Genomic DNA, 23,617 nt, shown 5'->3' with positions numbered 1-23,617 from the left:
ACCAGGGCTCCAGGCTGTGGCCTACGACTACCGAAATGGGCAAGAAGGACGACTTGGGCTCCAGCTTGCGTTTTGTCAATTGCAACGCATCTCAGGCTTCATCAAGCAGCTCTTCGCAATCAAGGGAATCTTGTGTTTTATAAGCAGCTTGTGGTGGCTAGGTGCTCCTCGCTTTCGATACATTCCATCCGCTGCTACAACTGCTTCCCACCTGTGGGAGGGTCGGCGCGTGTCGACCAGACACCTCGCATAATGACCTCGGGATTTCATCACACAAGTTGTCTGTGAGCAACCGTACAATCTTTGCGGGGGCCAACGTCCAATGTACTCTGAGGTGGGAAATAGAGCAGGACGAGCGCGGAGTCTGCACTCTCTGTGACTTCGATTCGGGATGTTAGCCCAGAAAGGTAGCTTGAAGCTACGCACGGAAGGAGAAAGAGGGAAATGGTCGGAACCATGGACATGTTTCGTCGTCCCCAAGTGGTCGAGTGAGGGCTCATGGATGAGCCAAAAGAGGGGACTTGGTTGCGAACAGCCATCGAACTCTCCCTGTCACTTCTTCTGAAGGAATTCTTTCGAGCAGTGCTCTTTGAAATGTTTGGAAATAGATCTGCATCGGCGGTTGAAGTGAGCCTGCAATTGGCTGGAGCGCTCGACCACTGAAGCATGCCCGAGGAGGCCAAGACCCTCGTCACAAAACCAGCGCGTGCATCACAAAGTGACAGGCCGTCCAACACCCTTGATTCGCCACATGGATTTTCCCCTGCGCCGTTCCAACGAGCCCTCGTGCCAATACAGATCGGTGAATACCTCGATCTTGCGAATCAGAGTTTCGAGCGAGGATGACTGAACCTCTCAACTGCGTGTGTGAGTGGGCAACGATCCTGCAGAATCCTGAAGATTGGTGGTTTGTGTGACTGGAGACCCATGCATTGTTTAAAAGGAGAGGGCCACGGCGCCTGTTGAGGCGAACATGTTCTTTTGTCATGACCCCTGCCCTTCATAAAAGGTGTTAAATCTCATCGCCCGGTCCGTGACGGAGAGCGCCCCCAAGTGTCATCTTCGGCATCCCGAAGTATGCAAGTATAAGCGAAACATGGCCGCAACACACCTCTTCAGCTCTCTGGTGGCATCAGTTCTCATCGCCCAATCAGTCGCCCAATATGAGTATGATCCGAATGATGTCGACAGTCAAAACGAGGCTGGAGCAGCCGGCCCATCGTCAAGCGGCGGCATGTCCACTGGCGGGATGATCGCTCTATGTGTGATCGTTGGAGTGGTTGTGATAATTGGATGTCCGTTCCCCGGGTCCATTGCGTTTTCTGATCTAGGGTTAGCTCAAACTGACAATCACTCGATATAGTCAGCTCTGCCGGTCTCTTTTACCTTGCGAAGAAGCGTCAATGGGCGATGCGGGAAAAGCTCCGTCAATCTGCAAGACAAGTTGTCAAAGCTGTCAAGACACCTCTGACACCGAAATTCCCAAGAAGCCAACGACCGCAAACTCGTGATCGCGACAGGGTGCACAGGGAAGCCGCAAAGGTGAAAACACAGAAGCGGCAACCGACAGACGTGGAAAAAGATGCAGTCATCACAGCCGACGAAGAGTCGAAGAACTCAGACCCAAAACCACGGGGATGGAGCTCCTACTTTTCGTTCAATCGCTCATGAAGAATTTGCCCTTGAAACGGCATTGATACCCGTGAGCTTCGCCCTTTTGGTGCTGGTGCGAAGGAGAGGAACTTGGGGCAGGCTTTCCCTACGCTAGACGTAGAATAATTATCCCCTGCTCTGCACCTTTTTGCTTTACGTCTTACGATTTACTTGCATGTAATTGAGTTAATGGCGGATGAGAACCGTCTCGGCGGATGCCGCTGGTTTGGTAAGGGCCGTTGGGGAATTACTCGAAAACATGTTTGAAGAATTATGCGTGTGAAGATACCAAACTGATTACCTGTGATCTACATTTGTGATTATGTTTTAGAAAGGCTGCTATTGAATCTTGTTGATTCGGAGGAATCTAACCTAGATCTTCATGAAATCATATGCATCCCGGATCAGCTATAACACTGTAGACCTCAATCCTACAAACACACCACCGCATTTGGATATCCCATTGATATATGCAATCAAAGAGCAAATTAAACATCCCCCTCATCCAACGAATAAAACTCCACCTCGGCAATCATAGTCCTAGCCGGAATCGTAACGCAAATCGGGAACCCGCCATAATCCGGATCCTCATTGGGCATCATCGCAAAAATCCCACTCCGGGTCTCATCACCATTCAGAACACGGAGTGTCCGCAGCTCCCCAGTCTCCCTGTCTGCGACCACTTTCTCCTCGAACCGGAGGATGCCCGTGAACGCGGACGTGGGCGAGAGAGACTTCGCGCGCACCTGGAAGCCCCAGCCTATGAGGAGGAACTTGGCGCCGCCGCGGTGGATGAGCATTCCCGACCCGGGGCCGGGGCGGCCAAAGACGAAGCAACGTTCGATTGTTACGGAGAGGTTGGCGAAGGTCTTTGTGATGGGTTTGGAGGGGTCGTTGCCGTGTGGGCGTAGCTCGTCGAAGTAGAAGCCGACTGAGGAACCGGGGTTCCTGTGTGCTTCAAGGACAAGTTGGGAGACGGAGTCGAGCAGTGCATAATGTCGGGTGAAGGGGTTGGTTGTGGGTTCTTGGGTGTCGATGCCGAAGGGGGAGACGCCGAGGGCTTGGTAGGAGCCATAGGCGGCCCAGATGCGGCGGGCGCCGTACTCGTCGCGGCGTTGTTCAGGGATAAAGAGGGGTTGATTACGGTGTCGGTACTTGGCGCACGAGACGGAGTAGTCGTTTAGGTAGACGTCTGGAGAGATGAAGTCGAGGGAGGGGGCGAACTTTTGCCAGATGTCGAGGACGTTTGAGGTTCCTCCGCCAGAGGGGTAGTCGCCAGGTAGGCCGCCGCCGCCAGCTATGACGGGAAAGTCGTTATCGCCGTCGTCGCCAACGTAGTTCTGCCAGACGTTTGTATATAACGGGATGGGGTACTCGGCCTTGCCAGCTTCGGCGACGTGGTTCAGGTAATGAGCGTAATGGTATGCCATGAAAAGTTCATCCGTGCGCGGCCCTTTGCCAAAGACCTCTGTCCATGACCCTTGGGGCTGGGACTGCGCTTTGAAGTGCGCTAAATTCGCTTGTAGATCGGCATGCAGGTTTTGCCAATCGTCCGCAAGGAAAGAAATGAGGTCCGGCGGCACTGGTTGAGAGAAGCGTTTTTCGGCTTCTACATTGGCATCTCGTGAATCGCCTAGCAAACCGGTCTCGTTTTCCACCTGCACCATGATGACAGTCGAGTTATTTTTATCAAACTCCTTGAGGTGACGCAGTAATTGAGCAAATGCTCTAGCATCACTTTTTGGAGCTTCATCATAGAAGATCGAAAGCACGTCGCCGGTCTCGAGGACGCCGCCCGCCTTCCGCAATTTCGCCCGAGGGAACCGCCTAGGGTTTGTCTTGACCCACGTAGGAACGTAGGTGGAGATGCCATTTTTGAAAGACCCGAACCACAAAAGCACAAGGCGAAGGCCGTGTTTGCGGGCCCCAAGGATGACTTTATCGAGTTCCTCAAAGTGGAATTGGCCTTCGACAGGCTCAATCATCTCCCAGGTAACGCATCCCAGCACCGTGTTGAAATGAGTGTCCACCAATTTCTGCCATGCCGTATCCATGTACTCGGCTGAGGTGAGTGAGGAGTTTTGGAGTTCGCCTGCGAGCATGAGGAAAGGTCGTCCATTGACGACCAATTCACTTCCGCCATTTGTTTCGCGGAGGTGAGGGATTGTTGTGCTCGCGGAAGACATTGTAGCAGAGAGGTAGGAGAGAGGATTGATCTGGATGACATGCACAGCTGCGGAGGTGCAAGCACATCCTTAAATAACAAGCTGGAGTCGCTTCAGACCCCCCGGTTAAAGGAAATTGGCGTCATCCGCGGGTTTGGAAGCCCCTAATTGGGCTATATTGCGTTGTTGATTGCGAATCCCTGTCAATCGTGGGGGTCTTGAGCCTTGAGCAATCAAGTTCTTGGCATCAAATCGGTCCATTTTGCGGGGGGAGCGGAGACATGCGTTCTTGATTGGCTGATATCCCGCGTGCCCCAACTAGATGTAGAATGAGCCAATGAGGATCGATCCACTGATTCAGGTTCAGAGATGGAGAAGGGAGAATCCCCGGATGATTCTGCTTTCGCCTGAAGCTTTGGAGCTGTCCTGGGTTTCCGAGTACCAATAAAGTGACAAGATGCTCCATCGCTAGGAGACAAGGGAATGTTTTCGGCGTCTAGCCGGGTTGAAGCATCAACAAGTTCCCACGACCCATTAGTATAAATACTGAAGGTTACCTCCAAAGGCTGTCTGACTTTCTCCATTACCACAGTGTTCCACAGAAAAGAAAGCCTCAGAAATTCCAACGGTCCCAGTCCTAGACTCCCCGAAAGATATGGAGGAGAAACAAGATCTCTCTGCAGAACATGCAGAGTTCCCACCCCAATCCACTACACCCTTCCGGATTCCAGAAGTCACCTGGTGGAAGCACAGTGGGCTGCGGAAGCTCTATTCCATGATGCCCATTCTGTTCCTTGGTATGTTATGACATGGTTTCTTCAAGACTCTTTCGACGTGGCTAAGGGGTTGTTCTCGTAGGATCGACAATCAATGGGTACGATGGTTCGCTTTTGAATGGGCTGCAAACAATGCCTCCGTGGCGAGACTGTGAGAAATGTTCCAGCCCAGACAATGTTAGACTGCATGACTGACGCATGATAGATTTCGGCAATCCCACAGGCTCGGATCTAGGTCTGCTGACGGCGATTCAGAACATCGGAGGAATCTGTGCTTTGCTCTTCTGTATGTTACAGACCTCGCTAGTGGTGCTGCCCGTATATACTGATACTGCTTTGCCCCGGAACAGCTTCGTACCTTGCCGATTTGCTAGGCCGCCGGATAGGAGTGGCCGTTGGTGTCATCGTGATCTTCGTCGGGACAATCGTTCAGGTTGTACCGACAGTAGATCGGGGTATGTTCATCGCAGGAAGATTCTTGGTCGGTTTTGGGTATGCCTCCTTTAGGCTCCGTGTGAACCCAGACGTACTGACGGGAGCAGGTCAAATATTAGCCAGGGTTCAGCCCCTTTACTAATTACCGAGCTCGCCCATCCTCAGCACCGTGGGACATTGACAACTATGTACAACACCCTATGGTATCTAGGCAGCATATTAGCCGCTTGGACGGTCTTCGGCACAATTAAATACACTTCAGATGCCTCTTGGAGAATCCCCGTGGCGATGCAGGCTGCCATGCCTGCAATCCAATTTCTGGGCGTTTGGCTCTTGCCAGATAGCCCACGTTGGTTATGCGCAAAAGGCCGGAATGAAGAGGCATTCGACATCTTGGTCAATGTAAGCTTAATCCAGCAACTCTTATTTCCTCCTTGTCTTTTGCCCCGCCGCAATCGCTAATATAGCCGATAGTATCACGGTAATGGAGACCGCAACGACCCCTTCTGTGAATGGCAGTTTCAGGAAATCAAGGATACAATCAGACTGGAGAAGGAGAATGCCGGCAATAGCTGGGCGCTACTCGTCAAGACGCCTGGAAACCGTAAACGTTTGCTTCTTATTGGTCTGGTTTCCTTCTTCTCTCAGTGCTCAGGGAACGGTCTGGTTTCATATTATATCCATTCAATTCTGACTTCCGTTGGAATTGAGTCTTCGAGTGATCAGGCTATCATCAACGGCGGATTGCAGATATGGTCCTTCCTAGTGGCGATCGGGTTCTCGGCATTCCTTGTGGACGTGTTGGGGCGACGGAAGCTTTTCATGATCGCTGGCGTGGGAATGCTTGTCACCTTTAGTATCTGGACTGGGTAAGGGAATAGGCTCAATCGCTTGAGTAGAGAAGCTGAAAGCTGATTGCTTCCACAGATGCTCTGCTGCTTACGCTCAGAATGAGGATTCTGGAGCTGGGAGTGCCGTGATTGCGATGATCTTCTTATTCTACGGCGTTGCAGGATTTGCGTGGCCGGGTCTCACAATCGCTTACTGCGCTGAGATATTGCCTTTCAATATTCGAGCCAAGGGTCTTGCCGTCAACCTCTCCCTGACCGCGTTGGCCTCCGTCTTCAACCAGTATGTAAATCCAATCGGACTCGAAGATCTACAGTGGCGATTCTACTTCGTATATATCGCTATCCTTGTTGTTGAATGTCTCTGTATTTGGTTTCTCTTCGTGGAAACTAAGGGGCCGACTTTGGAAGAGATTGCAGCCTTATTCGATGGTGAAATGGCAAACTTGTCGAGCTCAGTTGAGACAGGCGTCCAACAGAAGATGGCGGCCGACGACAAAGAGCATTAGTTGTCAAGGGATTATGAATTGAATCGGCGGGGTTACGCAGGTCCTGTTGGACGAAGGATAGATAATGCATCTTCGGCAAATCTGTCTCGCTCCGCAAGATACTCAGTGGTCGGCGGGCGAAGGTTCTTCTCAATGGGCAACGCATGTTGGAGCAGAAATTTCACTATCCACTTGTCAACGACGTAGACCCTGTCTGTAGACCGCATACAAGCTTCTTGAAATGTGAAAAGCCGCGTAATCTAGTATTCATCAGTCTATGGCTCAGTATTCATAAAATAGGCCCGGAAGCAATCTTACCACCATATTTACATCAGGCCAATACTGTTTCAGCTTGAGGAGAACTTGGAAATTAGAATATAGTCGTTTGCGAGTATCGGGTAATTCGTCTGGTTCTCCAAATAACAGGGCGTGTAGCAGAGCTGAGGACGAAATCACCGTCATATGAGCAACAATGAAATAGACGGCTTCGCAACCCGAAACTTCGTTCGAAGAGCTCAAGAGGTCGCTGAAAGCCGCAGCGTGAAACTTGCACCGCGCTGCGAAGAGTGCTTGACTTGGAACCTGAGTGTGAGTGGCGTCGAGGTAATGGAAGTATAGAAGAGTGGAATAATGATGGTATCCCAAATGAAGAGCGACGAATGTCGCTCCCAATCCCATCATGGCATGATGTTCCATGTTTTCCCTCGTGAGCTGGACATCAGAAGGAAGATTCTGGGAAAATTGTTCGAATTCGAGAGCCAGCTTGCGTGTGTATTCCTCCGCTTCAGTGTCGGACAACTTACTGTTGGCTAGCTTACGATGCAATTCTTGTATCTTGCCGAACACCCTCGCCAGAATTACCATATAGCCCCAAAGTCCTGGTGACTGGTCATGCGCCAAAGTGTTTGGTCCCCGTTCTCCTGGGCGTAAGCTCCAGAATTCCAACTCAAACATAGGCAGTGAGTGCTGATTTGTGTCCGGAATTTGACGTGGCATATCCAACCCAGCCGAGGACCACTGGTCTATCATATACAGAGACCAGTAGGTCCTAAGTTTTATTTCCCTCGTAATCCTGTCATCTTCCGGACTCGCTTCTGGTAGGCGAAGAATCTGAGCCATACGAAAGGAGATTCCTGTGGGGAGAGTCATTAGTAAAAAGGAGACAACATACCCCATAAGGGAACACTCACCGAAAAACAGCGACTCCGCTCTTGAGTCCCCTTCTACTCCGCATACATTACCTATGATAGCGGTGGCATGGACATTATCCAGCGTCACCTCGTCAATCGTTATTTTCAAGGCCTTCCTAGCGGACTGGGAGAAATCTTTGGCGCGTGCTTGTGTCGTACGGTCACTTGATAAACGCGCAGCGAACGACAAAATGCCATAAAGAATCGCGTTGGGCAAGGAGCCAGTTCGAACTCGAGACTTCAAAGTTGCTGGGTGGAAAAAGGTATGGGGTTTGTCATGGATGAGCTGCAAGTAGAGGTCGACGAGCTGGTCCCGAATGTCTTTGTTCATGCTCACGGAGCTGCCTAAATCGTGTGCCGCCGGAGCAAGTAGCCTCTGGCGATTCCGGCTCGTGATGGCTAACAGGGAGCAATTTTGGCCTTTCTGGGCACATATTGTGCAGGCTAAGTTGGGCGCAGAACCTGGGGTGCATTTCCGCTTCGCTGCACGACACTGACTGCATGATTTCGCCACCTTCATGGCTACGTCTGGACATCAAGATATGACAAGAATCATCGGAGCGACCTGGTTTTTATGGTGGGGGATAGCCCTTGAAATTTGGACTACATCTCACTACCAGTGGACACTCGAGTTTCAATCGGTTGAAAGCGCAGCAGTGACCGTATATAGCATTACAGCGGGAGCTCTTATGGTAGCGCATCCGTCAAGACCAAATGTTGGTCGGATCGGACCCTCGACAGCTGAGTATGTGCCGATGAAAAGCGTCGAAAGATGGGTTGGGGTTGAATGGTGCTTAACACGTGACCTCACCTAGCAGAAGCTTGGCTACAAGTCGTCGTCATTCAGTGCCCCCTTTCAATACTTCAATTCGCCGTTTATTGCCTTTTTTGTACGTTGTAAATTGTATTTGACGGTTCAGGAGAATACTATTAATAGCATCGTTCGGGCAAAGTGGGGGAGGTGAACTACCATGCAATGCGGAAGAGAAAGTTATATACAATCCAAAATTTGTTATGGCACAACTGAAATCTAGTACAATGCAAGTCCAAGCCCAATGCGAAGAAGAACATGGTTCAAAAGTTTTCGGCCAATGTACCAAAACTCGGCACCTCATCTCCACACTTAAACTCGGGGCTATAAGCCTTAGCTGGCATAAACCCATTCTTCCAGGAGGACTTGTAACTCCACTGTGGCGCGGACTCCGTGTGCCACGTCCAATAGAACCAGCCCATCCCTGTCTCGTATGCACTCATCTGGGCTTCTGCATAAGTCTGTAGGAAGGTCTTGTAGTCGCTTGAGTAATCAGAAGGGTCTGCATTTGCGGAGCGGCAGCTGCAGGGCGCGGAGTCATCGTCAGCTGTCGGGCAATAGACCGTATCGTCGTCGGGGTCGTAGGTGCCTTCCCAGCGTGTGCCTCGGCCGACATTATTGAGGTTTTTCGCGCAGTCGGTGTCGGCTTGGGACCATTCCCCGCAGATTGTGGGACCCCAGCTGTATTATGTATTAGTGGATGGGGGGAAAGAGGAAGGAGGGAAGCATACCCGGCAGACGTGGTGTTGATTTCACCAATCATAGAGTGCCAATCATTGCAGACAAGATTGACCTTCGCGGTGTGGTTGAGAACGATTTGGCCGGTGTTGAAGATGGTGTATTGATGCGTATCGAGGAGGAGGTCTGCGGGACCGTTTTTCAGCATCGACTTCCATTTACTGAGGTTGAGGAAGCCATCGTGGAACGCGACCCAGGCGGCTATGCCATTCTTCTGGACCAATTCAGTGGCCTTGCTGGTCCAGTCAAGGACTTTTTCAATGTCTAGGGAGAGCATGTATGGCTCGTTAGCCAGACCGTAGATGGTAACAACATTTTTATAACGATCTTGTGCGAAAAATTTGGAGACTTTGTCGTGGAAGTCCAACGACCGTTGGGCATTCGAATCGCCTTCGTCTCCATTCAGCCAACCAATGCTGCCTTGTCTTCCACTGTGGTTGAAGCCATTCTGACTTCCGGGAATGCCGTGCGGGTCGAGGTTCACACGAAGGCCATATTTACGGCAGTACTCGATGGCGCGGAGGAGGTAGCGCCAGGAGATCCTTGGGACGTACGGCTCGCCGTCAATAGGGTCGACCGCCCAGTAAGAAAACTGAATCCGAACATGATCAAGTCCAGCATCGCGAATTTCAGCAAAATCCTGTTCAGTAATGAACGTGGCGTAGTGCTGCTCAAGCTTTTCGGCCGCTGAATCGCCAAGCTCTTTGGTTAACGTATACTCGTCGATCACATCATTGGAGTATCCCTCAAACATTGAAGGTGAAATAAACGGCTCTAGAGACAGCCAACCCCCCAAGTTCACTCCACGAATGGGCTGAGATCCGTACGGGAAGGGCTTGTTAAGAGGCGGGACATTGTCGTTGGCTTGGGTAGAGTCGTCCCAGCTGGAGTTTAAGCCCATAATAGAGAGCCCACCGACAGTCTCACTCGTGTACGTTACGTTGAAGTCGGTCGTGTCGTACCATGTCCATGGGTCGAGGACGGTCCCTCGAGCGGATTCCTAAGTTCGTCAGTACCCACTTCGGTCTCAAGAATACCAGATGTAACGTACTGGAATACTATCGCGACTGATTCCATCTAAATTGGACGTAGATGAATCGCCAGAATCCGTCGACGAATCCTCCGAGTCTTTGCCTTTATTGTTTGATACGACAACGGCGACCACAATGATGATTATAAGCAGAATAATGGCAATAGTTCCACCGATCCACCACCATTTCTTTCGCTTCCAAAATGGCAGTGGTGAATCTGGGTCATCACTCTGCCTTTCCCGCCGCTTTTCCGCTGGCGGCCCTCTACCCGCACCGCGGAGCCTTACTTCCATTTCCGGGCTCCTCCCTTCCTCTAAATAGGCACCCGATACAATGCGGCCCTTCGATTGGCCCCGCGGAACGTGGTCAGGGAAAGGCTCAAGTGCACGTGGCTGATCTTCAACAACCGGCCGCTTTCGCCTTCTCTTTTTCTCCGCTTTGGCGTCTTTTTCAGCCTGACGTTTCTGCCGGCGATCCTCCTCTTCGTACTGTTCACTGAGCTTAGCTAATGCATCGGCTTTTAGCAGACCAGCAGTGCTATTCGAGGACTCGGTGCTCTGGTGCTTGGAGGTCGCAGCGCGCCTTTCTCGTTCGCGTTCTCGTTTCTGACGGCGATACCTCCGGGCTGCTTCTTCCGAGTCCTCGCCTTCCAAATCTCGATCCCGCTCTACACCCCTTGTTCGTGACCACCGATCCCCATGGGCCCGTGGTGTCGGACTGGCTTCGTCATCCTCGGTTCTCCGTCGTCGGTGGCCACGTTCCCGATTGTCCCGTTCCCGTTTGCGAGGAGATGTGGCAGGAGAGGCTCTCGTCCGATGCCGCTCCCTTCGTCGCTCTGTGTCCGAACGGTGTTTCCGCGGATCCTCCGCAGTGCGGTCGTAAGTGTTCAGGTCATCCCGGCGATCACTTTCGTAATCGTCATAAGAGTCGTAGGTTCGTGAATCGGCTCTAGCCCGGCGGTATCCGTCTCCTCTGTAGCGCTTGTCGCGTGGGCTATCATCGAAGTCCCTGTCATCGTACTCGTCTTCCCGATACCTTCGACGAGACTGGATTTGGGGTTTGTCCCGTTCACGGTCGCCGTCGCGACCATATCGGTCCCGACTGCGGGAGTTGCTGGGCATGCAACTTTATTATCTGGGAATGCGCGTCTGGGAATGCGCGTCTGGGAATGCGCGGACTCTTGTGGTCGATCCGACAGCCGGAATGCAATTGCTGCCCCGCGCAAATCTACCGGAGTCGTCAAGGGACATTGGGGTTGAGGACAGACCTCAAGGGCTGAAGACTGGGGCAACGAAGTTGCTCAAGCTGAGTGTTGCCAAGTCGACAAGAGCAGCCAAGGCGCTGAAGACTGTTGTTTTCTTGGATGGAGCGGTTGCCTGGACGGACATGATTGTTGCTGGGTTTCCCGATCAGGATAGCGTGTCACGTGTTAATGGTCACCAGCCCTCTTCAGCCTCGGAGGACCGTAGCCTCTTGGGGCTGGCGCCTCGACGCTGACGTGGTGAGGGACACCAAGAAAAAGAGCTGAAAGTTGCTGGGCGGCAGGCGCTCACTTGTCCGCTTGGAGGACGGAGATACGCAGGAAGACCAATGACTGTTGAGACATATATCTTCCAAACTTCTCACATCATTCGCGGCTGCCTGCCTCTTCCAACACAAAGACCACCACCTTCTAAAGCTTGAAACCCCCAGGAATCTACGAGACCTGGGACTTCAATTTTCTTAACCATGGCCGGCCCAGCAGCGATGAAAGCCTATCTTTACAACACTACCACGCCAGGCGGCGTCGTCTCAAACCTCACATTCAATCCCTCCGCCCGCGCTCCCCCTCCTCCTTCATCTCCTTCCCAGATATTGATCAAAGTACTTTCCACATCTCTAAACCCAGCTGATTACAAAGTTCCCGAGCAGTCCACGATCTTCGGAAGGGTTCTTATCTGCCAAACTCCCGCATCTCCTGGAATCGACTTTACCGGACGCATTGTTGCAACGCATCCTGCTCACAAGGGTGAATTCAGCAATGGCCAGCTTGTTTTCGGCTGTTTGGCAAGACCGAGGACGTTCGGGACGACGGCAGAATATGTCCTCTGCGATGAGAATGACCTTGCGATCTTGCCGGAGGGCGTCAGTATCGATGACGCTGCATGTATCGGCATCGCCATCAGGACGGCATGGCAGTCTCTGAAGTACTGCGTGAAACCTTCTCCTTCTGTTGGAACTGGAGAAAACCAGAAGGTGTTCATCAATGGAGGTTCAGGTGGATGTGGTGTCTTCGCGATCCAAATGGCGAAGATGCTGGGGTTTCATGTTACGGTTACTTGCTCCTCGCGGAATGAAGAGCTTGTTAGAGGGTTGGGAGCCGACGAAGTCATTGACTATACAGTTGCTGATGTGTTGGAGACCCTCAAGGCCAAAGGACAGGTATTTGATTATGTCTTGGATCACATTGGGACGCCGGACAATATTTATTCAGAGTGCCATCAGTTCTTGAAGGAGAGTGGTGCTTTTGTGCAGGTTGGAGCTGGGTCTATGATGACGGTTGTGTGGAGGACCATCACACCCAGATTCCTCGGTGGTGGGAGGAGGAGGTTCGTACCACTGATGCTAAAGAATTCGAAGGAGGATCTAGCGACTGCCGCGCAATTTCTGAAAGACAAAAAGATCAAGGTGGTTGTTGATGAAGTGTTCGAATTTGGCGATGTGGTGAAAGCATACCAGAAACTGTGTTCGGGTAGGGCGAGGGGAAAGATTATTGTCCATGTTGCTGAGGATTGATCTCTTTGGACTGCAGGGGAACTACGGTAATACATGGATTGTGTTTTACGGATTCTGAACTCTGACGGACCGCGCAGTTGATACAACCAAGAGGCATGATTGTGATGGATGGAGATGGAGACTGGGCCGTTCGAGAGCTCGATCATGGGATCACCGTGGAATACCAGATTTCTACAATTGCCTGGACTTAGGTATAATCAAACATTCACGATTGTCCAAGGGGCCATATCACCTTCCAAGTAGTTCATGGAGAGCGAGGCAGGTTGAGTGTTTCAGAGCCGGCATCAGGCATCTTGCAAGAGGTGTTGCTGCAATTATTGTGCTGCTGGCCGAAGCTTAAGGCGCAGTCAAACTGGCAATTTGGAGGCGCAGAGTCAGCTTGGCAAATTCAGGGTCTCAAGCAGACAAAAGGATCGTGGTTCAAAAGACTCATCTTATTCGTGGCTTACTCGCGCATCCTGTTCTCCAACGAACCAATCTCATTCACACTTCAGGAACATGATGGAACAACACGAAGCAGAGCCGAGAGCTGAAGCAATACGAGAATTCAGGGTCTCGTGGCCAGTGCGCCGTGTCTCGATGGTCTCAACAACCCATCTTCTGCTCAAATACTCCGTGATCGTGCCCTGCGCATCGAACCTTTTGGACCCCTCCGCGAGTCATTCTTCCGTTGTGTCTTGGGAGGTCTTCGGTCGCGACGGGCTTGGACGCGGCTCAGCGAAAACAGCCTTGGATGACATCACATGCTGCTCCTCCCAATCGCGTTCCTCTTCGTTCATTGACCGATTTGCAGCGATATTCATAAATAGCGATGCTGGTCTGGTTATCCCTCGTTCTTCTCCATGACGGAATCTCGTGGCAATCATCTTCAATCAGTCTTGATCCCTGCTGCTCTTACGTTCGCTTATGATCGTCTCCATCATTTCCCTGGCAATCCGAAGAAACCATTCCCTCGCTTATGTCCTCCCTTGAATCCTCGACTGTCCCTCTGCAGAGTGATGATCTAACCACCTGGGCACACAATACGCATGATGGCATTGAGCAGTTTTTCAGCGGGGATGGCCCTCACTCCCACCGTCGTTTCGACCTTGTTCTCTCATGTACGTTTCTCAGCTTGCGCTCCAGCGCATCTCCTGACCAGAGCCGCAGTATCTAAATCGGAAAGCCCTTCACAATAAGCCCAACGTTCACCTCTCCTACGACGAAGGGATCTCAGTCATCCGTGAATTTATCAATTTTAGCTCCAAGCGACCAATCGAGTTTATCCAGGAATTCACCGGACAACGTGTTCCCGCCCCGCACTGGATAAAGGTTACTCGCTTGTCTATCCCGGAGGAATACTTGTCGTCGGCTGCAGATGCCCTTGTCAAGCAACTGGGTCCTGAGGGGATTGCGCGTGTGGGTGGAGAGCAGTGGTGGAAATGGCGTGGCCCTGCTGGAGATACCGAACTGAGAGGGGAATGGATTGAGATGAAAAGTGATTACAATGAAAGGAAACGAATCGGCAGGAATCATCCCAGTCAGAAACGCATCATGCTGTATATTCATGGTGGGGCATATTATTTTGGGAGCGTGGAAACCCATCGATACCAGCTTCAGCGGCATGCGAGAAAGTTGAAAGGGAGAGTTTTTGCACGGTTGGTCTTTGTGATCTCTGACTTTGGGAATGTGACTCGCTAACATACCGTAGTGAGTCTGATTACTTCGAATTACCATGCTCTTTGGTGAAGGCTAATGCAGCGAAGCTGAATACCGCTTATCTCCGCAATTTCCATTCCCCTGTGGGCTGCAGGATTCGTTAGCAGCGTATATCTACCTCTTGAAGGACCACTCTCCCAATGAGATCATCTTCGCAGGAGACTCGGCCGGAGGGGGAATGATTCTCTCGTGAGTTCGTAGCCGCCGTCGCTATATTTACTCGACTAATGTTCTCAGTATGCTTGTCATCTGTCGTGACCAAGGATTACCGTTACCGGCTGGTGCGATACTGATATCCCCTTGGGTTGACCTAACGCACTCGTTACCGAGCATCGCAAAGGACAATCCTGGAGACTATATCCCCTCGCATGGCTTCCTGCATAAGCCGTCCGTGGCATGGCCCCCACCGAATGAGGACGAGATTAAGGAAATCAAGAGGTCGCTGACCAAGAATTTCACCACTACGGGGCCAAACAAAGATAAAACCGAAGGGAAGTCAAAAAATACGCTCGATGTAGACTCCACCGACCCGGCCTTGGGATCTAGACGACCGCCTCCGTCTTTCATAGTGGACGGGAAAACTATTCAGGTCAAGGACCAGATCCACATGTACACCACAAACGACCTTCTTTTCCATCCTCTTGTTTCTCCAATTTTCCAACCCTCTCTTGGAGGCCTGCCGCCCCTTCAGATAATCTCCGGCGGTGGTGAAATGCTTCGGGATGAGCAGTTTTACGTTGCCCATAAGGCTGCTAATCCGGGTGCATACCCGCCGAGTGATACCTTCCTTGAAGAGTTCGATCCGGAACGCAAGACGCTGGATAAGTATCCCGGGACTTATGTTCAGCTACAGGTTTGGGACGACCTATGCCATGTTGCCCCAATTCTAAGCTTCACGCGACCCGCAAAGTACATATTCCGATCCATAGCTCAATTCGGAGCTTGGGCGTTGGCGCGCGCTCAGGACTCAAACATCGATATTCTCAATGATGACGAAGTTTCTCCAATTTCGTCCAGTGACTCTGACGATCCTCAGGAACCCGTCAATGATGATAACGGTAAAGAAGCGCAGGATCATCCGGCTCCCACTGTCGGAAGGGCCGGTGATCCGCTCCCAGCCTTCAAAGACCGCATGATACGTCAGGGGGTAAACAAGAGAGGCCACATATATCCTCTTGATCCTCCACATTCATGCCCAGTACTTCAGATACCACCATCATCTGTCGGTGCAATCAACCCGGCCGTCTTGATGAACTGGATGTTAGCGAAAGAGGCATGGGATCATAAGTTCGCGAAAGAAAAAGCCCATGTACACCAACAACGGGTTCAAGGACTGGCGTTCGGGTTTCAGAGCTTCGATGGCGATATCCCGCCGCCGAGCTCCCTGGCCGCAAGGAGATTCGCTCCCGGCGCGCTCCCACCGAAGGGCATTCGGACGAGCCACCTGATGTCGATGTGGAGCAAACTCGCGAGCAAGCACGACAGAAAATCTCTCAAAAGAGAGCACAAAATGGAGAGTCACTCCCAGCGAACCAGTGTTGATGCTGGGCGAGCCGGAGCCTCAATCAAGGAGGGAGAAGAAAACCAAGAGAAAAAGACATCCTTGCCGGTAGAAGAGCAGAGCAGCATGACAACTTCCACCAACAAGTTGCCTGCAAGCGAGAAAGGCTTAGAAACGACTGCCTACTTACCACGGATATCCCACGACAAAACCTTCGCTCCACTTATCGTCCTCCCAAACTACGAAGGAAAACCTAATGATGAGTACGAAAACGCAAGCACGAGAGCTCTCTTCCACGTTCCGGGAACCATCCCACCAGTGGGAGACTCGCGAAGCACGCAGCGTCCAACTTCGCGTACTGGCTCAGCCACAATCCGCAGCGGCTTCACGTCAGAGCCACCGGACGACGCTAGCACCGTCGGAGACGAAAAGTCCCTTGCTGTCACAGGCACTGGCGTCGATGCTGCGAGCACCAGAGCTGTTCTTCATGCGGCAGGCGTGATTGGCGTCGTGAATGACGAGAATTCGATCCGTCACTCTGTCGATAGCCTCCATACGAATGGGTTGAACCATGACGTGCAGCAGTAATAAATATACACTCAGTCACAGTAAAGACGCGGCAGTGGCTGAAACCACTCTTTTCTGCTTTTCAATATTTACAACACCTCATCTTTTGCATATTACTGATACCTACCATCTGTAGAGTTGTGTGTTTTCTATCTGCATGCGACTGTTGGATCTTGATGCCTTTGAGATTTCATTCGCATTTGCCCATATATACCCAAGGGGATCTAGAGCACTCGCATATAATGTCTGAATAAGTCCACCAATGTATATCTTACTCCTATCTGGGGACACCCAGCTATGATACAGAGTTTTCTCTAGTACAAATACACCGAGGGCAAGCGATTCTACCACTCAATCCCAACCTTCTTCGCTACCTTCTCCGCAATACCCACAAATGCCTCTTTCCGTGCACTCTTCCCATCTCGTTCCTCCGCAACAACAGTCGGCACCCCGCGATCCGCATCCTCGCAAACCCTCGCATCGAGCGGAATATCGCCCAAAAGCTCAATACCGTGCCGCTTGCACTCAGCCAAAACACCCCAATCTCCTTCTCTTTCCCCACCTTTGCCATCCCCGTTCCCATTCCCATGATCGTGCTGATGCAGGCCGTGCGAAAAAATCTTCGTCTGATGCCCACACTCGGGACACGCGAAGAATGCCATATTCCGCACCATCCCAAGAACGGGGACATCCATGCGCTGGAACATACCGAACCCCCTAACTGCGTCCCGGAGCGCAATATCCTGCGGTGTTGTTACGATGACCGCGCCGTCCAGGACGATCTCCTGGTTGATTGTTAATTGGACGTCGCCTGTACCGGGCGGGAGGTCGAGGAAGAGCACGTCGAGGGGACCCCATGAGACGGAGTGGAGGAGTTGATGCATTGCTTTTGTTACCATCAGGCCGCGCCAGGAGATCGGGGTCGTGTCCATGGGTAACCGGCCTGATTCGTGTGGTGTGGTGGATGGGGATGAAGGGGAGGGTTCCGGTTGCGGAAGGAGATATCCCATTGACATGGATTTGAGGCCGTAATTCGTAAGGGGGATAAGGCAGTTATCTATATTGAGGGTATGTAGCATTAGAGAGGGCATGTGTCTGGAACCCCGGGGAAATGATGGATATGGTTTACGTACTATCGTCTAGGCGCGGCTCGCCGGATAGATTAAGTAGGGTCGGGATTGAGGGGCCGAAGATATCGGTGTCTAGGATCCCGGTGCGGATGCCACGGCGTGCAAAGGAGAGCGCGAGGTTGACTGTGTCTTGGTTAGAGCTGTCTCGGGGTTTTGCCTGGCGAGACAGATCTCAACAGCTGCGCCAGTCCGTGACCGTTTCGCCCGGGCCATCACGAGCCCACATACCTGCAATTGTAGACTTCCCTACACCTCCCTTCGCTGATGAGACAGCAATGACCTTCTTCACGTCGCGAATCTTGCGCTTTTCGGGGAGTCCCCGGCGACGGGGAAATGAAGGCGGGGTGCCGGAGCGTGGGAGGCCCTGCATTAGATTAGCCCACAGCTCTCAGGCTGAGGTCGCGTTGGCAGCCACAAACCAGCGGATTATCATGCTGAAGACTCCGAAAGGTCGAAAAAAGTCTCCTTTTTGAGGCCATGGCGCGCTCCAGGGTGAGTTGGCTGAACAGCGAAAGTTGATGTCAGCCTTGATGCCGAATCCCATATACTGCCGGGGATAAATTCTCACCGCCGGCGGAAAGCCCCATCTTATGCTTTCCGGCCGCCCTCAATGGCCAGGCCACTCTCACCGCTTCCTGATTCTCGAGAATATTATCGCGGCAGAAAAATAATTTCTCGGAATAAAAGTTCACCTCGACGCAACACTTGGGAGAGCTCAGAGATTATGGCGCCAAAGTCGTTAGCGGAACAGATTGCAGATTTGGAGGATCTTGCTCCGAGAGGTATTTTTCGAACCCTGTTATTTTCATGAGTCTAAGATTGGGTGACTAACCGCGATCAGATTTTGACCCGGAGGATATTGAGCGTGGAGGGCAGTCTAGCGAAGACGAGGCGCCGGTGAAAGACGCCAGTGCCGGGAGAGAGCACTATCAGGCTGTTGGGTTAGTACCTGATCTTTGGTTCTTATTGTTTGGCAGTGGTGCTAATTGGTATAGGAAAGGGAAACTTCGCAAGGAGGATCCGATCACCTTAGGGAAACAGTATGCCGGTTCGCGGGTTAGCAGAAACGCACTTGAAGCCGAAAGCGACGATGATCCGTTTGCGGCGCGGCCGACCGATGAGGGAAGTGAGGATGAAGATGACGATTTAAGTGATGATCTTGAGGAAGAGGAGCTGGAAGAGGACCTCTCGGAAGAAAGTGAAGACGAAACTCTGCGGAAATCAAAGGTCGCTCGTGGAAATAGACAGATCGAGGCCGATTTGGATGGGATGGACACAGACGGAACCGAAGATAGTGAGGAAGATCTGGACGGTTTCGATGAGGATGAAATTTCTGACGAAGACGTGGACGAAGATGAAGACGATGAGGAAAGCGATGTTGAAGATGAGGATGAAGAGGAGAAACCTGCAAAACGCCAAGTGAAATCCGGCGCAATATCAGATGATCGCGAACAACTACGGCAATTGATGGCCACCGATCAAAAAACAATCGCTGCTACTCTTTCCCAAGCAGCTAAAGCCGATGCAGCCAAAGGGAAAGCTGTAAAGCAGCAGCGCGCCACTTTTGATGCCCTCCTGAACGCCCGCATCAAGCTCCAAAAGGGCATCACCGCAGTCAACCAACTCTCCTTCGCCGCACAAAACCAGTCCGATGACATCGACGGCGAGGCCTTCAAATCCGCCGAGTCAGCGGCTCTCACACTCTGGTCTACCCTCGAGGGCCTCCGCCTCACACTCGCTGATGCGCAAACGCAGGACGAATCCAAGAAGCGCAAACGTCCACCCCCTCCGTCGCCCACCACGCCCACATCATCCCTCTGGAAACGCATGGTAGAGCTGGAATCCGACTCCGTCACGCACCGCCGCGCAATCCTGGACAAATGGTCCCTCAAAGTCCGTGGCTCCAACGCTACCACGCTTGCCAACTCCAAAGCAAAACTGCTCGGCTCTACCGGCGCTCAACAAACCATCACCGCCGTGCTAGATGCCCACATCGCATCCGAAATGGCCGATATCCGCGCCGCTAAACGCCGTCGCAACGATGCGACCTCGAAAGGCACGCCCGCCGACCATGAGCCAGAGCCTATGTATGACGACTCCGTCTTCTACCAATCCCTCCTCCGCGATCTCGTTGAGCAGCGCATGTCCTCCTCCGACGCTATCACCAACGGCCTTGACACGCTCCATATTTTGCCCTCCCGCAATGTCCACCCCGTAACGGGGATGCGCAAGGATAAGGTGAAGAAGCAAGTCGATACCCGAGCCTCTAAGGGGCGGAAGATGCGGTTCGACGTGCATGAAAAGTTGCAGAACTTTATGGCGCCTGAAGAGCGCGGGACGTGGACGGCCCATGCGCGGGACGAATTCTTTGCGTCTTTGCTTGGGAAGACGGCGAGTGGGATGCTTGGGGAGGATGATGAAGGTGATGGAGATGAGGGGGGTGATGTGGAGAGCGATGAGGATCTTGAAGAGGGTGGGTTGAGGCTGTTCAGGAGCTGAGCCCATTGATAGCCCCCTGTATCTGTGGATATATAGATCGGGTTTGAAAATTCGTATCCTGGCGGGACAATTACCCAATGTCGCGATGTACATTCTGTCAGTAGCGGGTGCCTGAATTATAAAGAGCTGTCCTGTCATTCAATCATAATTCATAACTCGTGAAGCTGTAGGACGGACAAAGAATTTAGGGTTTCGGCCGAAGTGCTCAGCAAACCAGCCTCTTACTCCAATAGTAGCAAGAGAGATGGTGACATATTGCATAAAAGCCATCCACGGCCCTGTTTCCTACACACGCGCACCTTGTCTCTTTGTGGCCCCCGCCCTCGCATCGCCCAAACCGTAGACCAACCTTCCGCACAGCTCAACCCCTCCTGGAAGCCTTCTCTCCCCCCTCATTCCCCATAGGCGATGACCAGTTGTACCCCGGCAAAACTGGACCCCTTGACGCCTGCCAGCTGAAATCTGTTCTCCGCGGAAGTCCCATCATCCGTTCCCGGACGGCCCGTTGTAGCGTGGCGTTCCTATCGAGTTCTTCCTGCGGGGATAGAAAGCGTGGATATCCGTTGGCGTCTACGACGACGGCGCCGCTGACGGAGTCGTAGTCTGGTAGGGAGGGATGGGAGCTCCTAGGCGACGGGCGTGATTGTGTTTGGTTGAGCATCGTGGTCGTCGTGCTTGTTGATGCTCTGATGTTTGCGGTATCGGATTGAGAAGGAAGCGGAGATGAGGAGGTGAGATATTCTGTTGGATGATCGACGTCTTCCCAGAAGAATTGCGTTTGTGCTTCCGAGTTTGAAGTGAGAAGGTGGGAAGAGAAAGAGCCAGGTGCTGCGTCAGGTGGTGCCTGAGTGATATTTGTGGTCCGATTGGCGCCGGTGTCGATGGAAGTGTGTACTTTGCGTCTGAGATACGTGCGTAATGTATGATGCCCGTCCTTTTTCTTTGATGGCGGTTGAGCAGGTGAAATGAGTTTATGGAAGAGGGGCATGGTGTGGCACTGTCCTTGTTGATGACTGGGCTCGAGATTGTTGAGATCGGGCAGACATCCCATCAATAATAATATATGGCAGTGAAGCTTGCAGCTGTTGGGAGATTCAGGTAGTAAAAGCTGCCGCAGAATACTTCGAGAAGAACAGCCCGCGCCCTGCCTGCTGATGTGAATCGAGGCCAGTTGAACCAGATGATTTCAGCCCAATCTCGCTTTGAACCGGGAAATCAATGCTTGTGGGACATGAAATACATGCTCCTCGCTATGATCGTATCAGAATTAAACCGGAAATGTGGTTGAAGGCCGTGCATGCAGCAAGAGGACATCCTTGTCTGTGATAGGTGGGTTATCCTCCGCTGTTCTCAGTGCTGCATGAGGATGCCATGAGCAGGATTTCACCGCTCGATTCCATGAGCCAGCCTTAGAAATCGGAACGCGGCAGATGCATTCATCATTTTTCTGCAGTGCTACGATTCCGGCGTAGTTGCCAAAGGATATTGACCACGGAGGATGCAAAAAGAAGAGACCTGACACAAAGCAAGTTGGCAAATGAAACTATTCCCAAACAAGACCCCGCCCCAGTTGCACCAAGTATAAATGCGAGTATGGGGACATCCGAGACTTATGGAACTGTTACAAGACAAAGGTACCCTCATCTATTCAGCATCATGGCTCAATCTATCTCTCAGATAGACCCATCCCCGGGCGATCTCGAAGGGAGTCCAGACAAGCTGCCAGACTCGACCTCACCAAGTCTCCATCTTAGCCATCCAACCAACGATGAAACACTTCAAATTTGGAACATAACATCCAACGACTGGAGAGATGCGCTGACTGTCCCACAGTATCTAGAGGAATACGCATACTTGCTCACCGCCCCCCTCGCACGCAACAATGGCATAACACAATGGGTCCTCGTGGACGAAAACCAGCCGATCGACAGGCGTAAGGTTCTCGCCTCCTGTGAGACATTCTTTAAAAGAGCATTGACCACCGACCCGGATGGAGTGTGTCGGCAGGTAATTGCACATGGGGTAGCGAGTGTATATTGCGAACCTGGACTGCGGAAGCGAGGCTACGCCTCACGCCTGCTGAATGAGCTCGCCAAAACTTTGCCGAGCTGGCAAACCGATGATGGGATAAGATGCGTTGCCAGCGTGCTCTACTCCGACATCGATCCTAGATTCTACCAGCGCCTTGGCTGGAATCCATTCCCTAGTTACCATCTAGAGTTTGATTCTGACGAGGTAGCTCATGATGCCACGCCGCTTTCCGCTCCCCATTTGGCTGCACTTTGTGAGGCAGATGAGGCAATACTACGCTCGTCAATGTCAAAGTCAAGTGACGGGAAGCCTCAGTTCGCGATTGTACCTGACCACGATCATATTGTCTGGCACCACAGCAAGGAGGAATTTGGCGCTCAGAAGCTCTTTGGCAAGACGCCTTTAGTCAAGGGTGCAATTGCTGGCCCGTCTGGCAATCGAGTATGGGCGATCTGGGCGCATCGTTTCTACCGTCATCCCGACAGCAATTCTTCCGTGAACACATTGTACATTCTCCGGTTTGTTACCGAAGGCGAAACACCCGCTGTTGAACACGTCCGCGCCGTCCTTCAGGCAGCGCGAGCGGAAGCAGCACAATGGCGTCTCGGCACGGTTAAACTATGGAGCCCGTCAAAGGAATTGGAGAGGTTAATTGAGTCGGGAGGTATTACTTTCCAGCGTCGGACCCGAATACAAGAGAGCATACCCTGCTTACAGTGGTACGGCGAGGGTAACGTGCTGCCGGGTACGCTGAACTGGGTTCTAAACGAGAAGTATGCTTGGTGTTGATATCCGTATCGAGCGTCGAAAGGTTTGCAACGTTTAGTGGCGCTGTACACGTGGTTCGGAGTAGAGGTCGGAAGGCCTCAGTCTTGATGAGAATGGCCAGTATGTGTAGTGCCTGTCATGGTCGACAGGTACTCAAACTCTTCCATGAAACATGGATGGCTGGGTCAAGACCTGGAGAAGCTGCCTGTTGGGGGGGGCACAAGCCTGGGCTAGATGCAATAGCTAAATTACGTCCGGGGAGCTCTCAAGTGCATCGGTTCAAGATATATTGTACGAGCAGTTGATCTTTTCTAAGAAGCAATTATTATCTGGAGTATCGAAGCAAACAGCTGAGAGATGGACTAGGCGTATGAGGCTTGGAGTGGAAGGTCGTTACCAATTTGTAGATGACGAGGAACACGTGACAAACGCAGCTGGGCGATTCCGACACCCTCATTGGCTCATTTTCGGAGCCATGGCGGGACTGCCTCCGACCTCGGCGGGGCAGAAAGT

General features: G+C 52.1%; 11 protein-coding genes across 11 annotated transcripts; 6 read left to right on the top strand and 5 right to left on the bottom strand.

Moving 5' to 3' along the window:
- The first annotated feature begins 971 nt into the window (after positions 1 to 971).
- Positions 972 to 2,042, top strand: BJX67DRAFT_140694 (uncharacterized protein). The gene is made up of 2 exons (XM_071024647.1): positions 972 to 1,295; positions 1,364 to 2,042. Exons 1-2 carry the CDS (start codon positions 1,097 to 1,099, stop codon positions 1,669 to 1,671), a joined length of 507 nt encoding a protein of 168 aa, XP_070885440.1. The 5' UTR covers positions 972 to 1,096; the 3' UTR covers positions 1,672 to 2,042.
- Position 2,043: 1 nt separating this feature from the next.
- On the bottom strand, positions 2,044 to 4,074 carry BJX67DRAFT_388637 (putative beta-galactosidase). Its single transcript, XM_071034383.1, has one exon. It carries the CDS (start codon positions 3,837 to 3,839, stop codon positions 2,142 to 2,144), a length of 1,698 nt encoding a protein of 565 aa, XP_070885439.1. The 5' UTR covers positions 3,840 to 4,074; the 3' UTR covers positions 2,044 to 2,141.
- Positions 4,075 to 4,473: 399 nt separating this feature from the next.
- On the top strand, positions 4,474 to 6,386 carry BJX67DRAFT_388634 (sugar porter family MFS transporter; the record flags this gene model as incomplete). The annotated part of the gene is made up of 7 exons (XM_071034382.1): positions 4,474 to 4,615; positions 4,677 to 4,745; positions 4,800 to 4,880; positions 4,945 to 5,086; positions 5,137 to 5,431; positions 5,504 to 5,898; positions 5,957 to 6,386. The coding sequence occupies 7 exons, from the start codon at positions 4,474 to 4,476 to the stop codon at positions 6,384 to 6,386; spliced, it is 1,554 nt and encodes a 517-aa protein (XP_070885438.1).
- Positions 6,387 to 6,402: 16 nt separating this feature from the next.
- Positions 6,403 to 8,294, bottom strand: BJX67DRAFT_140676 (uncharacterized protein). The gene is made up of 3 exons (XM_071024646.1): positions 7,556 to 8,294; positions 6,684 to 7,498; positions 6,403 to 6,625 (listed from the first exon to the last, which is right to left on the bottom strand). The coding sequence occupies exons 1-3, from the start codon at positions 8,073 to 8,075 to the stop codon at positions 6,419 to 6,421; spliced, it is 1,542 nt and encodes a 513-aa protein (XP_070885437.1). The 5' UTR covers positions 8,076 to 8,294; the 3' UTR covers positions 6,403 to 6,418.
- Positions 8,295 to 8,462: 168 nt separating this feature from the next.
- Positions 8,463 to 11,515, bottom strand: exg2 (putative exo-beta-1,3-glucanase). The gene is made up of 3 exons (XM_071029339.1): positions 10,156 to 11,515; positions 9,098 to 10,104; positions 8,463 to 9,047 (listed from the first exon to the last, which is right to left on the bottom strand). The coding sequence occupies exons 1-3, from the start codon at positions 11,254 to 11,256 to the stop codon at positions 8,630 to 8,632; spliced, it is 2,526 nt and encodes an 841-aa protein (XP_070885436.1). The 5' UTR covers positions 11,257 to 11,515; the 3' UTR covers positions 8,463 to 8,629.
- A 97-nt stretch (positions 11,516 to 11,612) lies between these two features.
- Positions 11,613 to 13,121, top strand: BJX67DRAFT_355872 (NAD(P)-dependent alcohol dehydrogenase). The gene has a single exon (XM_071029338.1). The coding sequence runs from the start codon at positions 11,864 to 11,866 to the stop codon at positions 12,908 to 12,910; it is 1,047 nt and encodes a 348-aa protein (XP_070885435.1). The 5' UTR covers positions 11,613 to 11,863; the 3' UTR covers positions 12,911 to 13,121.
- A 459-nt stretch (positions 13,122 to 13,580) lies between these two features.
- On the top strand, positions 13,581 to 16,856 carry BJX67DRAFT_355868 (lipase/esterase family protein). Its single transcript, XM_071029337.1, has 4 exons — positions 13,581 to 14,010; positions 14,060 to 14,546; positions 14,656 to 14,797; positions 14,846 to 16,856. Exons 1-4 carry the CDS (start codon positions 13,939 to 13,941, stop codon positions 16,695 to 16,697), a joined length of 2,553 nt encoding a protein of 850 aa, XP_070885434.1. The 5' UTR covers positions 13,581 to 13,938; the 3' UTR covers positions 16,698 to 16,856.
- BJX67DRAFT_355865 (Mrp/NBP35 family ATP-binding protein) lies at positions 16,857 to 18,456 on the bottom strand. The gene is made up of 4 exons (XM_071029336.1): positions 18,226 to 18,456; positions 18,035 to 18,170; positions 17,810 to 17,929; positions 16,857 to 17,733 (listed from the first exon to the last, which is right to left on the bottom strand). The coding sequence occupies exons 1-4, from the start codon at positions 18,283 to 18,285 to the stop codon at positions 17,021 to 17,023; spliced, it is 1,029 nt and encodes a 342-aa protein (XP_070885433.1). The 5' UTR covers positions 18,286 to 18,456; the 3' UTR covers positions 16,857 to 17,020.
- A 74-nt stretch (positions 18,457 to 18,530) lies between these two features.
- Positions 18,531 to 20,305, top strand: BJX67DRAFT_381971 (AATF family protein; the record flags this gene model as incomplete). Its single annotated transcript, XM_071033122.1, has 3 exons — positions 18,531 to 18,588; positions 18,648 to 18,747; positions 18,802 to 20,305. The coding sequence occupies 3 exons, from the start codon at positions 18,531 to 18,533 to the stop codon at positions 20,303 to 20,305; spliced, it is 1,662 nt and encodes a 553-aa protein (XP_070885432.1).
- A 361-nt stretch (positions 20,306 to 20,666) lies between these two features.
- BJX67DRAFT_381970 (uncharacterized protein) lies at positions 20,667 to 21,293 on the bottom strand (the record flags this gene model as incomplete). Its single annotated transcript, XM_071033121.1, has 1 exon — positions 20,667 to 21,293. One exon carries the CDS (start codon positions 21,291 to 21,293, stop codon positions 20,667 to 20,669), a length of 627 nt encoding a protein of 208 aa, XP_070885431.1.
- Positions 21,294 to 21,762: 469 nt separating this feature from the next.
- Positions 21,763 to 23,466, top strand: BJX67DRAFT_355862 (GNAT family N-acetyltransferase). The gene has a single exon (XM_071029335.1). The coding sequence runs from the start codon at positions 21,899 to 21,901 to the stop codon at positions 23,123 to 23,125; it is 1,227 nt and encodes a 408-aa protein (XP_070885430.1). The 5' UTR covers positions 21,763 to 21,898; the 3' UTR covers positions 23,126 to 23,466.
- Positions 23,467 to 23,617: the final 151 nt, after the last annotated feature.

Source organism: Aspergillus lucknowensis (genome assembly GCF_044049455.1).
Source record: "Aspergillus lucknowensis strain CBS 449.75 chromosome Unknown BJX67scaffold_25, whole genome shotgun sequence".
NCBI classification, from domain to species: Eukaryota; Fungi; Ascomycota; class Eurotiomycetes; order Eurotiales; family Aspergillaceae; genus Aspergillus; species Aspergillus lucknowensis.
The sequence above is the reverse complement of the archived record's forward strand: the minus strand, read 5'-3'. Positions and strand labels throughout refer to the sequence as shown.

Excerpts from the sequence above, each read along its gene's own strand:
- BJX67DRAFT_140694 (XM_071024647.1), top strand. The coding sequence starts at position 1,097 with ATGGCCGCAACACACCTCTTCAGCTCTCTGGTGGCATCAGTTCTCATC. Across the intron at positions 1,296-1,363 it reads AGTGGTTGTGATAATTGGAT|TCAGCTCTGCCGGTCTCTTT; the intron begins GTCCGTTCCCCG and ends CACTCGATATAG.
- BJX67DRAFT_388637 (XM_071034383.1), bottom strand. The coding sequence starts at position 3,839 with ATGTCTTCCGCGAGCACAACAATCCCTCACCTCCGCGAAACAAATGGC.
- BJX67DRAFT_140676 (XM_071024646.1), bottom strand. The coding sequence starts at position 8,075 with ATGAAGGTGGCGAAATCATGCAGTCAGTGTCGTGCAGCGAAGCGGAAA. Across the intron at positions 7,499-7,555 it reads AGCGGAGTCGCTGTTTTTCG|GAATCTCCTTTCGTATGGCT; the intron begins GTGAGTGTTCCC and ends CTCTCCCCACAG. Across the intron at positions 6,626-6,683 it reads GGCCTGATGTAAATATGGTG|ATTACGCGGCTTTTCACATT; the intron begins GTAAGATTGCTT and ends GATGAATACTAG.
- exg2 (XM_071029339.1), bottom strand. The coding sequence starts at position 11,256 with ATGCCCAGCAACTCCCGCAGTCGGGACCGATATGGTCGCGACGGCGAC. Across the intron at positions 10,105-10,155 it reads TCAGTCGCGATAGTATTCCA|GAATCCGCTCGAGGGACCGT; the intron begins GTACGTTACATC and ends TGACGAACTTAG. Across the intron at positions 9,048-9,097 it reads ATCAACACCACGTCTGCCGG|CTGGGGTCCCACAATCTGCG; the intron begins GTATGCTTCCCT and ends TACATAATACAG.
- BJX67DRAFT_355872 (XM_071029338.1), top strand. The coding sequence starts at position 11,864 with ATGGCCGGCCCAGCAGCGATGAAAGCCTATCTTTACAACACTACCACG.
- BJX67DRAFT_355868 (XM_071029337.1), top strand. The coding sequence starts at position 13,939 with ATGATGGCATTGAGCAGTTTTTCAGCGGGGATGGCCCTCACTCCCACC. Across the intron at positions 14,547-14,655 it reads GAAAGGGAGAGTTTTTGCAC|CTGAATACCGCTTATCTCCG; the intron begins GGTTGGTCTTTG and ends AATGCAGCGAAG. Across the intron at positions 14,798-14,845 it reads GGAGGGGGAATGATTCTCTC|TATGCTTGTCATCTGTCGTG; the intron begins GTGAGTTCGTAG and ends TAATGTTCTCAG.
- BJX67DRAFT_355865 (XM_071029336.1), bottom strand. The coding sequence starts at position 18,285 with ATGGCCTCAAAAAGGAGACTTTTTTCGACCTTTCGGAGTCTTCAGCAT. Across the intron at positions 18,171-18,225 it reads TTCAGCATGATAATCCGCTG|GGCCTCCCACGCTCCGGCAC; the intron begins GTTTGTGGCTGC and ends AATCTAATGCAG. Across the intron at positions 17,930-18,034 it reads AGGGAAGTCTACAATTGCAG|TCAACCTCGCGCTCTCCTTT; the intron begins GTATGTGGGCTC and ends ACCAAGACACAG.
- BJX67DRAFT_355862 (XM_071029335.1), top strand. The coding sequence starts at position 21,899 with ATGGGGACATCCGAGACTTATGGAACTGTTACAAGACAAAGGTACCCT.